This window comes from Chanodichthys erythropterus, chromosome 2 (assembly GCF_024489055.1).
Source record: "Chanodichthys erythropterus isolate Z2021 chromosome 2, ASM2448905v1, whole genome shotgun sequence".
Taxonomy (NCBI): Eukaryota; Metazoa; Chordata; class Actinopteri; order Cypriniformes; family Xenocyprididae; genus Chanodichthys; species Chanodichthys erythropterus.
Window position 1 is genome coordinate 36021072 of NC_090222.1, and position 15143 is coordinate 36036214.

A 15143-nucleotide genomic window follows, 5' to 3' on the forward strand; every position below is an offset into this window, starting at 1 on the left:
TTACCGTAATACTTTTTATCCCCTGTAAAGCAAAACAAGCAAAAATATTGTACAGTAAGTACATCATGGTATTATTTGTTGTACTGCTTTTTTTATTTATTTTTTTCTGACAAAAAGAAAAACTGGTAGCACTTTACGTAAAGCCTTTATGTATAATGCATTATATAGGTATTATCTAATGCATAATCTTTTCATAAATCATTGTAACTAATGTTAAAAATGCAATATACTATTTGCAGATTCCTTGTGACTTCTCAAATTGTATGTTTGTCATGTGTTTTAATGCATTATACTTTCTAAAGGCATAACATAAGCGTTATAATGTATTATAACTGTGGTTACAATTATTGATGGGACCATATAATGCATTATAAGGTCCGTTACAAGGCATAATTAATGCATTAAAAAAAATAATGCTTTTTTTATGCATTAATTATATATATATATATATATATATATATATATATATATATATATATATATATATATATATATATATATATATATATATATACACACTGCCCCCTCCTTGAAATACATGAAAGTAACTTGACATTATCATTGATGACTAGCAATAATAATTTTCATTTAATTCAGCACACCTTAATAGATTCTACAATTGATTGAAAATTAAGTTTAGAATACAATGAACCAATCAGAACCCAGTTTAGGTCAGATAGCTGCTAATGCTGGATATTTTGATGAATCGAAAATTTAAGTTTTTTCTATGTATTAACTGTTAAAAACTGTTGTATAAAATATGTTTTCATAGTTTGCGTTGTTCCTTATCAGTGCAAAATTATCACAAATTAAAAGGATTCATGCCAATATTGTCCAAAACCCCACTTTTCTAGGGCTTCTCCAAACTTTTGGAGGGCAATGTGTGTATATATATATATATATATATATATATATATATATATATATATATATATATATATATATATATATATGCAATTATGTACAAAATTATTACAAACATAGCCTCAATTTCACAATTTTCACAATTTGTCTTAGCTTTAGCCCATTTCTTTACATGAATATGATATTTTCCAAGTAAAATAATTAGTTGTACTTTTAGAATCAATGCACAAAAACAAATGTATAAAACAAATAGAACTTAATTAAATTCAATTTGTATTAATGTTCCAAACAACATATTGATAGGACAGTAATGAGAACCAGTCCTGCTCCGACGTCACGATGACGTCACCGCGCAGACTGTGATGGCGGATGTTACCGAGATCGACACGATGAAGCACTTCCATGGAGGTTTTGAGAAAATCGACAAAGAAATGAGCCGCTATCCGCACTGCATCGTCTGGACACCCATCCCGGTTCTGACGTGAGTATCGACCGGAGATGTTCTGACGGATCACGTGCGGAACACAAACACATTCTGGCAGGAAGCGCGCGCTATACTGTCACTACTGCTGTCAGCGCTTTCTGTCCTGTTGTTCTCGGCTGTTGTGTTGCAGTGCTTTTAAGTACGCAAGTATAATGCCTGAATTGAGCTCCTATAATCCTCACGTATCTATGGAACCCCATTTCTGCCACATATGAAATAATCTTGCCTTTGTTAAAGTCAATCACAATCATGGTTCGCATCAAAAGTGGAAATTATGAGCAGTAACTGATTACATGTAATCTGATTCCACAATTTAAGTACTTGAATTAAGATTATATTGCATTTTAAAATACTCAGAATACAGTTACTATTTTATTGATTGCATGATTACATTACATTCTCACAATGGCAGTAAATTATTCATAATTCATTGATTCTCCTTACTTCTTTTTTTTTTTTTAATCTTTTACATATTTCTTTCTATAAACGCCTACTGCTTACGTTCAGAAGCTCTTCCAGGTTTGTGTAATTACACACACTGACCAGCATTAGTCATCTTTTCATCAGTGAAAACTGAGATCCAGGCATTTGATCACTGGATTTACAGAAAGCATTTCACTTTTAAGAAGTGTTTTCTCAATATTGAAACATTGCATATCTTTAAGTCAATTATGATTTACCAGAGCATGATGTTTTAAATGGGCTTCCATACTTGTCTGTATTTTATTAAAGAAACATTCTAGAAAACTGCAAATATACACACAGGTCTGAGGAGTATTTCTGTGTTAATGTGAGGATCCACTGGTTGGTTTTGTTGTGTCTCTGCAGCTGGTTTCTGCCATTCATTGGGCACATGGGCATATGTACATCCACCGGTGTGATCAGGGATTTTGCCGGCCCTTACTTTGTTTCAGTGAGTTTATTTCTAATGATTCAGCTTATTTTCAGCATGACTGCACTGATGCACTTATTACTTTCATTTATATTTCATACAGGAGGACAACATGGCGTTTGGAAAACCAACAAAGTGAGTTTAAAACTCTAGTGAATGTGATAGAGAGGAGTCATTATCATTTGCAGATATGAGACATAAACATTGGAAAAAAAATGTGGTCCTTATAAAGTAAAAGAAAAATCTTTCAAACGAATGAATACATTATTTCCCCCCCTATTTTTTCTTATTTATCTTTTTCTGTTCTAACTAATAAAATTTTTTTCCCCTCTGTGTTATGTTGACAATTGGTGTGTTGTTACGTTATTATACACAAATATTGTGTATTATAAACATGTCAACTCTGTTGCATTAATAAATAAATAAAAAAGTTACAATAGAGTGTTACTGATTTAATGCTTGTTGTTTCAGGTACTGGAAGCTGGATAAGAATAAAGTGTACGGCGGTGGAGCAAACGCCTGGGATGTGGCCGTGCACGAGGCGTCTGAGGAATACAAAACTAGAATGGTCAGATCTCTACTGTAATACATTCTTGTTATGTTGTCAATGACATGTCATTTGAGATCTGATTTTATGGTCAAATGTGAGCTGGAGTTGTTTTCATGAGATTAACCTATTTACACAATGCCTTATTGTTTAATAGAGTGGTGGAATTATGATGTCGCTTTGTATGCCAATCAGCAGAAAGCATCACACTGGTTCCTTCAACAAAAACCCAGTAGGATTATCACAAAAAGCTCTGTGATCAACAAAAGTTTATGATACTTAGACTTTCGACGTCACCTACACTAAGCTACCGAGTTCCGACAACTCTTTCAGTCTTTATCTAAAAACTTTTTCCCTGAAAGTTCGAGTTAGAATAGTTTGTAAGAGTGCATTTATAAGCATAACTAATAAAAGCGAACTGTTCAGCGTGATGTTTAATGTCGCCGACAGCCTCTCTAGTCTAATTTAGCAACCATCATTTTCAAGACGTAACGGCTTAAAAAATCATGGGTAGGTTAATACTGATGTATTTTATGTTGTAGAATAAAACATGAAAGTATCTTGAGCTTGTATTAACAGGGACCTTATTTCAGCCGTTTAATCAAAATCCCGTTCAAAAAACCTATTGACTTTGGAAACGGAAGTGCTAAAATGCCAACTCAATTCCGGGTTTTGGCTAACAAAAATGTGTCATAGTTCCACCACTCTATACATATATATAGATATATACAGCTATGGAAAAAATTAAGAGACCACTCCAAGTTCAGAAATCAATGTTAAGTGGTCTCTTAATTTTTTCCATAGCTGTATATAGATTCCACACACTATATATATATATACAGTACAGTCCAAAAGTTTGGAACCACTAAGATTTTTAATGTTTTTAAAAGAAGTTTCGTCTGCTCACCAAGGCTACATTTATTTAATTAAAAATACTGTAAAAACAGTAATATTGTGAAATATTATTACAATTTAAAATAACTGTGTACTATTTAAATATATTTGACAAAGTAATTTATTCCTGTGATGCAAAGCTGAATTTTCAGCATCGTTACCCCAGTCTTCAGTGTCACATGATCCTTCAGAAATCATTCTAATATGCTGATCTGCTGCTCAAGAAACATTTATGATTATTTTCAATGTTGAAAACAGTTGTGTAACTTTTTTTTCAGGATGCCTTGATGAATAGAAAGTTCAAAAGAACAGCATTTATCTGAAATACAAAGCTTCTGTAGCATTATACACTACCGTTCAAAAGTTTGGGGTCAGTAAGAATTTTTATTTTTTTGAAAAGAAATTAAAGAAATTAATACTTTTATTCAGCAAGGATGCATTAAATCAATCAAAAGTGGTAGTAAAGACATTTATAATGTTACAAAAGATTAGATTTCAGATAAACACTGTTCTTTTGAACTTTCTATTCATCAAATAATCCTGAAATAAAATATTGCACACAAATATTTTGTACAATTGTACACATTAAATGTTTCTTGAGCAGCAGATCAGCATATCAGAAATGATTTCTGAAGGATCATGTGACACTGAAGACTGGACTAATGATGCTGAAAATTCAGCTTTGCCATCACAGGAATAAATTAATTTGTGAAATATAATTAAATAGAAAACAGTTATTTTAAATTGTAATTATATTTCACAATATTACTGTTTTTACTGTATTTTTAATGAAATAAATGTAGCCTTGGTGAGCAGACGAAACTTCTTTTAAAAACATTAAAAATCTTAGTGGTTCCAAACTTTTGGACTGTACTGTATATATATATATATATATATATATATATATATCAATTTACCATATATTTATTATAATTTTATTATATTTAATAATATGGCTTAAATATGACTTTGTTTTTTACAAAGAAAATATAATAAAAAATATGAAAACATTCTAATCATAATTATTATAAATAATTACTAATAGAAACATTTAGTAATGTTCTCTTTGTCTAATTAATTTATATATTTCTTATATATGTTCTTTTTTCATTGTCTATACAAAGAAAAAGTTTTGTTAAAAACCTTAATTTTGCAACCCAATTATATCACACTAACACAGCGACTTCCTAATATCTGTTTTGACATTCTTTTCCATTTTGTTTGTTTGTGACGTCCTTAATGCATTGCAGCACAATCTGTGTTGTGATAACTGCCACTCTCATGTTGCCATGGCTCTGAACCTCATGCGCTACGACAACTGCTCCTCATGGAACATGGTCAATCTCTGCTTACTGTCCTTCATCCACAGCAAACATGTCAGGTGAGATGCAGGACTGTTTAAAGTCAGTGGGAAATGTAAATTCACCCTATCTGTTTTCTAAACGCATGTTATTGATTTTATTGTGAACAATTCATCCATTTGTTTATGTTTCATCAAAATATCATAACTGGATCCTCCAGTGAAATGACAGCAGGGTTGCCAGGTTTTCACAACAAAATCTGCCCAATTGCTACTCACACTAGCCCAAAACTAACCCAATCACGTTTCAGGGGGAGTTCTTCTGATAAAAATCACATTCCAGGGCTTGAAATCCACATTTTTGGCAGGGTTCCCCTGGTAAAATTCACATTCCAGGGGCTAAGTATCATGTTATTTGGGGTCACTTCAACATGCGGACATGAAAAACAACCGACTGCATCAGTGTTAAAGTAGCCCAATTCATCAAAATGTCATAACTGGATCTTCCAGTGAAATGACAGCAGGATTGCCAGGTTTTCACAACAAAACCTGCCCAATTGCTATTCAAAACTAGCCCAAAACTAACCCAATCGCATTTCAGGGGGAGTTCCCCCAGTAAAAATCGCATTCCAGGGGTTGAAATCTGCATTTTTGGCGGGGTTCCCCTGGTAAAATTCGCATTCCAGGGGCTAAATATCATGTTATTTGGGGTCACTTCAACACGCGGAAATGAAAAACAACCCGTGGCAACAGTGATAAAGTAGCCCAATTTCATGGGAAAACCACGGACTTGGCATGAGTCTGAATGAGTCTTCTCTCTATTAACGTATGCTGGTCTTCTCCAATCATTTAGTCCAGTTAAACCCCGCCCCTTTCTTACAATCCACTGCAAACTCGCATTCAGATCCACCTCCACTCTTGAGTGCCGCGCTCACATTTCAACACCCAATCAACGAGCGATGCATAGAACCAAGTCCCGCCCTACATTTTTTCTTTTTCATTTAATTTGGATGTACATCACAATACAGAAGGAAAAATCTGTCACTAATTTGTGTATTAATTAATAATGGTAAAAATATGCATTATTATATTCATAGTTGTCACAACATTTTAGGTCTAATTATTATTTCTTCTGATGCTTCTGAAAAGTTTCGTTTTTTACGTTATCTGTGATATTTAAAACAGTGCTGTACTGATGAAGAGCGGCTGATGAGATTACAGTGGCTCTGTTCTAAATGCTTAGTCGCTGTTTATTGCCTTCTGTGGGATTAAACCTCATGATGATTGATTTAATATGCTATACATAGCGCTTCTAAAACAAACCGCACAGGACACTCACAATTGATTGTGATAGTTTGATCTTAGCATGCTTTTAAGTTAAATATACTCAAACACATTGCTCATGCAAGTATTTCTAAGTAAATGCAATGACGTTGCATCTGCAGTGTTGGTTGGATTGTTTCACTGAGCTCAATACATTCTGATTCCCGTCTCTGTGAAGGATTCATGCAACACTGCCATAGAATTTAGAAGTCAGTGTGTCCTTACCTTTGACTGAATGATTTATCGCAGTCGGCCGCCGTGTTTCCCCTTATATGTCACCAGTCCTCCACTGGGGCTCTCAGTGTTGTGATGTAGAGGACACCAGGACACACAAAATAAGGGTTTCTGTGGGAGAGAGGTGGATTGTAGGTTTTTGTGTAAGATTATCCTCAAAAATGAAAATTACTCACCCTTGTGTTGCTTCAAACCAGTGACGCTTTGACATTCTTTGGAATGACATGAGGGTGAATAAATAATGACATAATTTATATATTTGGTTAAACTAAACCCTCTATTGCTGTGTGTTTCCCTAAAAAGGTAATATTTTTTTATCTACATGAGTCAAGTCACCTTTATATAGCACTTTATACAATATAGATTAAGCAGCTTCACAGTAATAAACAGGAAAATAATAATCAGTGATGCACATTTCAGTAAATATGAAGCTATAAAGCAGCTCTACAGAAGAAAATACTGTCATTATTCAATCCGATAGTTTCCGTGCAGTCAGATTGATAATATTAAGTGTGTTTTAATATTAAATGTCTTTTAAATCCCAACTAAGCAAGCCAAAGGTGACATCTTTTCCTTGTCCTGTAGCTTTGTGGGGTTCCTGAAGACCTGGCTGCCTTTCCTGATGATTAGTGGGGTTATAGTCACCATCGCCCTTGCTGTCAACCTGCGATGACGGAGGTTGGATGACAGGAGCATCAAACATGGAGAGAGATGTTGGACGGCCGTGCAGGGCACCTCAGGATCATTATGAGCCTCGGCTACAAGAAGCAAATCTGAACCTGAACTTTAATCATGCGACTGTACGACACTACATTGCTTCTGTTAGGAGATTCAGTCTGGCTGGTTGGGAATACAGATACCTCTTTGCAGACTATTAGTATCATTGTAAATAATTGAATTACAGGGATATTTTCCATTACTGCTTACATCAGCTTTTTAATTTGATATATTTGTAATATAATCATCATCACATATATAGATGGGTCTAAATGAAACATGGTGACAATTTCCTGTCAAGACTTTTGTGAAAAGTGATTCCATAACCAATAAGGAAGAATATAAGAATTAAGATCTAAGCATATGCCCCCTCATAATTTTTGTTTTGCCTCATTCTTAGAACTATTTGAATTTTATTGTGCATCAAAAATATGTCCATTTTCATCAGTTATTTTAATTGATCCAGGATGTTTACAGCCAAATATTGTTTTACTCTAATGAGAGTTTGTATATTTGATTATATGTCTTCATTTATATTATATGACCAAATACAAATGTATATCCATAATGTTTGTCCTCATTTTTATACAATGACCTCAAAAAATATTTTGGAGCTTAAAGAGTTAGTTCACCCAAAAATGAAAATTCTGTCATTAATTACTCACCCTCATGATGTTCCACACCCGTAAGACCTTCGTTCATCTTTGGAACACAAATTACGAAAAACACAAATAGACAGCAATTTAATAGTCACTGTCAAGTTAATTAAAGTTACTAAAGACATTATTAAAATAGTCCATGTGACTAAAGTGGTTCAACCTTAATTTTATGAAGCGACAAATTTGTTTGAATAAAGTCGTTTTTGCGCACAAAAGGTATTCTCGGATTTCATCGAAAATATCTTAATTTGTGTTCTGAAGACGAACAAAGGTCTTACGGGTTTATGTATGGGTGAGTAATTAATGACAGAAATTTCAAACCCTTTAAGATACACTTATTAAAGTACAAAAGCAAGGGTTAGTTGTTGCAAAGAAAGATAGCACAAGTACATGTTTGTCTGGTTTGAAATGCCAAAACAATAGATCTAGTGCTGGATCTTTTCTCTTTACTAGCGTCATTTTCCTTCATGATGTTTTTAAGTATTTTTACTGGATGTACAGGTGCTGGTCATATAATTAGAATATCATCAAAAGTTGATTTTTTTTTCACAAATTCCATTCAAAAAGTGAAACTTGTATATTATATTCATTAATTACACACAGACTGATATATTTCAAATGTTTATTTCTTTTAATTTTGATGATTATAACTGAAAACTAAGGAAAATCCCAAATTCAGTATCTCAGAAAATTAGAATATTACTTAAGACCAATACAAAGAAAGGATTTTTAGAAATCTTGGCCAACTGAAAAGTATGAACATGAAAAGTATGAGCATGTACAGCACTCAATACTTAGTTGGGGCTCCTTTTGCCTGAATTACTACAGCAATGTGGCGTGGCATGGAGTCGATCAGTCTGTGGCACTGCTCAGGTGTTATGAGAGCCCAGGTTGCTCTGATAGTGGCCTTTCTGCATATAGCTCTTCTGCATTGTTGGGTCTGGCATATCGCATCTCGTAGATTTTCTATGGGGTTAAAGTCAGGCGAGTTTGCTGGCCAATTAAGAACAGGGATACCATGGTCCTTAAACCAGGTACTGGTAGCTTTGGCACTGTGTGCAGATGCCAAGTCCTGTTGGAAAATTAAATCGCATCTCCATAAAGTTGGTCAGCAGCAGGAAGCATGAAGTGCTCTAAAACGTCCTGGTATACGGCTTCGTTGACCTTGGACCTCAGAAAACACAGTGGACCAACACCAACAGATGACATGGCACCCCAAACAAGGGCGTAGCAACCGGGGGGGACGGGGGGGACACGTCCTCCGCACTTTTAGAAACAGGTGATTCTGACCCCTGCTATTTTTTATTTTTTTGGATCCAGCGTGAATATTTCCGGCACCGGCAGTGTTCTCTGATTTGTTACTTAGATTTGAGTGAACTAACATTCAGCCAATCACAGAGCGAATCATCTCTTGGGCGCGTCTATGAGCTTCAAATCTCTTGTTGCTGTTGTGAGTTTTCGTTCGTTCATTCACTTTGCTATTAGGCCGTCTGGGATAAAATGCACCCCAGAAAAAAGCAAAGGGCGATTACATCCTTTTTTCAAACACACACTGTAAGTATGTTACAGTATGTCGCGATGACACGAATCACGCGATAAAGTTTTCATGTTATGATTTAAACTAACTGTTACTGTAACGTCAAAAGACAACAGAACCCGTATGGACCTCGTCACGTCGCGCCGGATTCAGTGTGTTAAATGCTGTCCTACTGCTTTGTATAAAAGCGTCTGCTAAATGAGACGTAACAAATTATTGGTTTCTTCTGTCTTTTGTTGCCAACGTGCTGCTCGCGGAGTAGAATTATCCTTTCACAATAAATCAAATTTGTTTTGCACCGAATATCTTAAAATACTTTATCAAATTTAAAATATATATATTTTTATACTTTATGTAAATATTCTACTTTATGTCCTAACTGGTCTGTAGGAAAGGCAGGCTGTGACGTCACTGACAGAGAGAGGGGACAGTTGCTCAACCTCTCCAGAATGTGTACAGGTGCGATTTGTATAAAAAGAGCAGATTGACTATTTTAAGGCAGTGTTTTCTTAATTGGAACTGCTTGCCAATATTTTAAGGAATTACACATCAATTTAATTCCTTAAAACAAAAGATCAACCATCAATCACCTTTATTTATATAGTGCTTTTAATAATACAGATTGTGTCAAAGCACTGAACAGTATCAAATAGGAGAATAGAGTAATTTATAATGACACGATTAAACACTGAATTTCCAGTTTAAGGCATTTTATTATTGAATGCAGAGACGTCATTGTCTAGGTCAGCTCAGTTTAAATAGGATCTGTGTAATCAAATCAACGATAATCGCTAGAAAAAAAAGATAACATTTTCTATTTTATGTTCAAACTGTTAAATAAAATTAGTTTTATGTATAAAGGCTGTGTGTTCCAATAGTGTTAACTACTGTATTAATTAATGTATAATTATAATTATATTAATTAATGTATATTAATGTATAATTCAGTTTGGAAGTTTTGTTTAAAAATCTCACTTCGATCTTGAAAATATTAAAAACTTGTAAATATATATTTTTTTTTAGGTTTTATTGATATATTTTCATAAAATGTATGCTGTATAAAATTACTGTAGATGTAATCTGTATACTCATTTAACACAACTATTAAGAAGTAAGAAAAGTTATTGTTCAAATGTAGTGTAACTGAAATATTTTAAATATCATAAAATATCTTTATCTAAATAAAGTATAGATGGTCTCACATTGGTCTTAAATTTTGAGGATGATTTCACAAAAATAGGTTCCTGTAAGCTATCATGGCATGTTCCCAAAATTGCCACTAGGGTGCTGTAAAATGCCAATTGGTATTCTATTTAGAATTTATTATTATGAATATCAGCTTTGGGTCACATCACCATACAGCTGTCCCCCCCACTTTTAAAATGGCTGCTACGCCCCTGACCCCAAATCATCACTGACTGTGGAAACTTTACACTGGACCTCAAGCAACGTGGATTGTGTGCCTCTCCTCTCCCAGAGTCCTCCAGACTCTGGGACCCTGATTTCCAAAGGAAATGCAAAATTTACTTTCATCAGAGAACATAACTTTGGACCTTTTTGTCTTTAGCCCAGATGAGACGCTTCTGACGCTGTCTGTTGTTCAAGAGTGGCTTGACACAAGGAATGCGACAGCTGAAACCCATGTCTTGCATACGTCTGTGCGTAGTGGTTCTTGAGGCACTGACTCCAGCTGCAGTCCACTCTTTGTGAATCTCCCCCTCATTTTTGAATGGGTTTTGTTTTACAATCCTCTCCAGGGTGTGGTTATCCCTATTGCTTGTAGACCTTTTTCTACCACATATTTTCCTTCCCTTTGCCTCTCTATTAATGTGCTTGGATACAGAGCTCTGTGAACAGCCAGCCTCTTTTGCAATGACCTTTTGTGTCTTGCCCTCCTTGTGCAAGGTGTCAATGGTCGTCTTTTGGACAACTGTCAAGTCAGCAGTCTTCCCCATTATTGTGTAGCCTACAGAACTAGACTGAGAGACCATTTAAAAGCTTTTGCAGGTGTTTTGAGTTAATTAGCTGATTAGAGTGTGGCACAGGTGTCTTCAATATTGAACCTTTTCACAATATTCTAATTTTCTGAGATACTAAATTTGTGATTTTCCTTAGTTGTCAGTTATAATCATCAAAATTAAAAGAAATAAAGATTTGAAATATATCTGTCTGTGTGTAATGAATGAATATAATATACAAGTTTCTCTTTTTGAATGGAATTAGTGAAATAAATCAACTTGTTGATGATATTCTAATTATATGACCAGCACCTGTATGAAGTCAGTTCTCTTCAAATAGGGGAACCACATTAACTATTAACATGATCCACTAACCACAAACAACCACAAGACTGTTTTCATCTTCAACATTGCACCTATTATTTTAGCATTTCAAAGCCAACAAACTTTTTTCTGTCAGATGTTTTGATTGTAAAGTGTGTTTGAGCATCTGCTATATATTTGGGAATTTAATGCATGAGAAAGGATAGAAGAAATCAGTGCAATTTACATAATCAGAAAGAAAAAGCTGCTCTAAAAATTTTCTTAATGATCACACTACATATAGGTACTATCCTCAGTACTCTGAATGGATGGATGTGTGGTGAAATATATGCAGCTCCACCCACCTCTGCTTATACAGCCAAGATCAGGAGGTGTTTCAACGTAAAACTGTTAGTAATGAGCTTCTAGAGTGAGGAGGACAGTGTCATACTACATGCGTGCTGCCTACTACAGCATGTGCACTTACACTGAAGCGCGCAGCCCGTGAAGACGGTGATCAGATGCTCCGGACTGTGAGTGTGAGAGTTTGGATGATGCCGCCGGCTGTGCCGCTGACGCTTGTCTGCGCGATGCTGTGCGTCTCCACATGCGTCGCGTTGTGTCCGCCGCGCTGCGAGTGCTCTGAAAGTCAACATACGGTGCGCTGCGCGTCTGTCGGGCTGTTCCGTATCCCAGCCGCGATCCCGAGCGACACGAGCAGCCTAATCATCACCGGAAACACGATTCCCAGACTCGATCACAGCGCGTTCAACGGACTGCAGAACGTCACCCACCTGAACCTAAGCAATAATGGGTAAGAAATAAAATATGGTCAGTAAATATCTATCTATCTATCTATCTATCTATCTATCTATCTATCTATCTATCTATCTATCTATCTATCTATCTATCTATCTATCTATCTATCTATCTATCTATCTATCTATCTATCTTGTCTGTCACTGTCTATCTGTCTGTCGATCGATTTGTCTATCTATCTGTCCATCTTGTCTGTTACTCTGTCTGTCAATCGATCTGTCCATCTGTCGCTCTATCTATCTATCTATTTATCTATCTGTCTGTCCATCTTGTCTGTCACTCTGTCTGTCTGTCGCTCTATCTATCTATCTATCTATCTACTTGTCTATCGATCAATCTCTCTATTCTGACAGTAATTTAGTCATGTGCTCTTTCTTTTTTTTGTGTATTCCACCATTTAAAATCCTCTTAAAATGCATTTAAACATTTTTAAATCCATTGAAAAACTTTTTCCATTCTTTGTCAGCATTATGGAGGTTGGATCGCATGCGTTCTCCTCTCTGCACATGCTGCGTTCTTTAATCCTGAACAACAACCAGCTTGTGCTCATCCATCCAGAGGCGTTCTCCGTGCCTGGAAGCCCCCTGCAGGAGCTTAGCCTCCGCTCGTCTCTCTTCAACTACACATCTCTGACTGACCTCATCACCGCCCTGCGCTGGGGCGAGCTCACAAATCTGCTGCGCCTCGACCTGTCGGGCAACCGCCTTGTCCTCTTACCCCCGGGGATGTTCGCTCCTCTGCCGAACCTGCAGCATCTAAATCTGAACAACAACTCTCTGGTGGCCGTCTACAACAGCACTTTCTCTGGTATTGATCAACTTTTGGAGCTGGACTTGACCAGAAATGCTTTTAGAACTATCAACGATGAGGGTCTTCACGAGTTGGAGCGACTCGGCCGGGTCCGTCTGCTGTTGGGTCAGAATCCTTACGTGTGCACGTGTGAAGTGCAAGAGTTTGCAAATTGGCTAAATAGTTCAAAGGTCAGGGTGGGCGATGCGGACAGGCTGTATTGCGAGTTCCCTGCGGCGCTGCGTGACATGTCTTTGCGGGTTCTCAGTGCACAAGCGTTGGGGTGTTACGGTAAACCGTATGAAGAGATTACCAACTTGTCCCTACATACTTCCTACGTGTTCCTTGGATTAGTGCTGGGATTCGTTGGCATGGTCTTTCTACTTGTTGTCTACCTCAACAGAAAGGGTATCAAGAAATGGATCACAGACATACATGAAGCATGCCGAGATGTGCTGGAGGGGTATCATTACCGTTACGAAATTGACTCTGACCCACGACTGGGCCATGTTCCAAATATTAACCAGGGACGGCCTCGAAATGACCCGCATTTGGGGCACATCCCTTCTGACGCCCGTATCACACAGATTCCGTCGGATGTGACACTATAACTGGACTCCAAATTGATGCACAATGAACCCATTTTTATAGAAATGTTTATAGATATTATGTCCTATTATTTCAGTCTGTAGCAAAGTGGAAAAATCATGGAAAATTATTTGTAATTGAGACTAGTGGTCAGCAGATATTATTAACTAGAGAGATGGCTGGCTGATGGCTTATGTAATGCCAATTTATGCATGATGTAGGCTAATACAATATATATTTGATATATACAGTATATATTTGACCAGTGCAATATGAGTCATCGCAATTTTTGGTCTGTTTTCCACAAGGAGAAATTGTAAAAAATTGCAAAAAATGCTGGGTTAAAAAAAAAAACAAGTTGGGTTGAAAATGGACAAACCCAGTGGTTGGGTTAAATGTTTCCCCAACGTGCTGGGCAGTTTTATTTAACCCAAGTATTGTTTAAAAATGCCTATATGGCTGGCTTAAAATGAACCCAACATAGGTTGGAAATTAAATATCAGACACATAATTACTAGAGGCAACAATAATGATCAAAAGGTAAACATTTATTAATAAGCAATTTAATAAATGTTCATTGTTTAATTATTATTGTTTGAAATTATTAACAAATGTTAATTTATTAAGCATATTAATGTTAATTTCCAACATACTTTGAGTTCATTTTAAGCAAGCAATACAGTCATTTTTTAAACAATAGTTTAGTTAAATAAAACTACCCAGCAGGTTGGGCAAAAAATGTAACCCGACCGCTGGGTTAAAACTACCCAAGCCCCAACTGGGTTTGTCCAATTTCAACCCAACTTGGGTTGTTTTAACCCAGCATTTTTTAGAGTGTATACTTTATCTACTAAAGATTGAATTTGTCAATGTGTAGGATTTCACTAGCATTAACCGACATGGACTAAAAGCCACAAAACACATGTACATCTATATGCTGAAATTATAACTTTTTCACAATATTTACTAAAATATCTGAAAACTGTGTATTATCCATTGTCTGTTGATAATCAGCCAGTTTTAATGAGCTCAAAACACCATCTGATTTACCAGTCTATTGTTGTCTTGCCAAACTTTCAAGGTTTATAAGGAGACCTGAAGACGCACTGAATGACTTCTCATGTGCATCTAACCCTATCTGACTGAATTATACTCTCCATTATATTTCATAACCTATGCAGCAGATTAAAACGCTGCTCTCCATCACATTATGAGGTGCAGCCCACAGCATTCGC

General features: G+C 35.9%; 2 protein-coding genes across 2 annotated transcripts; both read left to right on the forward strand.

Moving 5' to 3' along the window:
* Positions 1–1194: 1194 nt before the first annotated feature.
* On the forward strand, positions 1195–7817 carry tmem222a (transmembrane protein 222a). Its single transcript, XM_067411050.1, has 6 exons — positions 1195–1345; positions 2177–2261; positions 2344–2375; positions 2712–2808; positions 4932–5062; positions 7124–7817. The coding sequence occupies exons 1-6, from the start codon at positions 1227–1229 to the stop codon at positions 7209–7211; spliced, it is 552 nt and encodes a 183-aa protein (XP_067267151.1). The 5' UTR covers positions 1195–1226; the 3' UTR covers positions 7212–7817.
* Positions 7818–12181: 4364 nt separating this feature from the next.
* On the forward strand, positions 12182–13999 carry tpbg1a (trophoblast glycoprotein 1a). The gene is made up of 2 exons (XM_067411039.1): positions 12182–12526; positions 12998–13999. Exons 1-2 carry the CDS (start codon positions 12234–12236, stop codon positions 13929–13931), a joined length of 1227 nt encoding a protein of 408 aa, XP_067267140.1. The 5' UTR covers positions 12182–12233; the 3' UTR covers positions 13932–13999.
* Positions 14000–15143: the final 1144 nt, after the last annotated feature.

Excerpts from the sequence above, each read along its gene's own strand:
- tmem222a (XM_067411050.1), top strand. The coding sequence starts at position 1,227 with ATGGCGGATGTTACCGAGATCGACACGATGAAGCACTTCCATGGAGGT. Across the intron at positions 2,262-2,343 it reads CCGGCCCTTACTTTGTTTCA|GAGGACAACATGGCGTTTGG; the intron begins GTGAGTTTATTT and ends TATTTCATACAG. Across the intron at positions 2,809-4,931 it reads AGGAATACAAAACTAGAATG|CACAATCTGTGTTGTGATAA; the intron begins GTCAGATCTCTA and ends AATGCATTGCAG.
- tpbg1a (XM_067411039.1), top strand. The coding sequence starts at position 12,234 with ATGCTCCGGACTGTGAGTGTGAGAGTTTGGATGATGCCGCCGGCTGTG. Across the intron at positions 12,527-12,997 it reads CTGAACCTAAGCAATAATGG|CATTATGGAGGTTGGATCGC; the intron begins GTAAGAAATAAA and ends ATTCTTTGTCAG.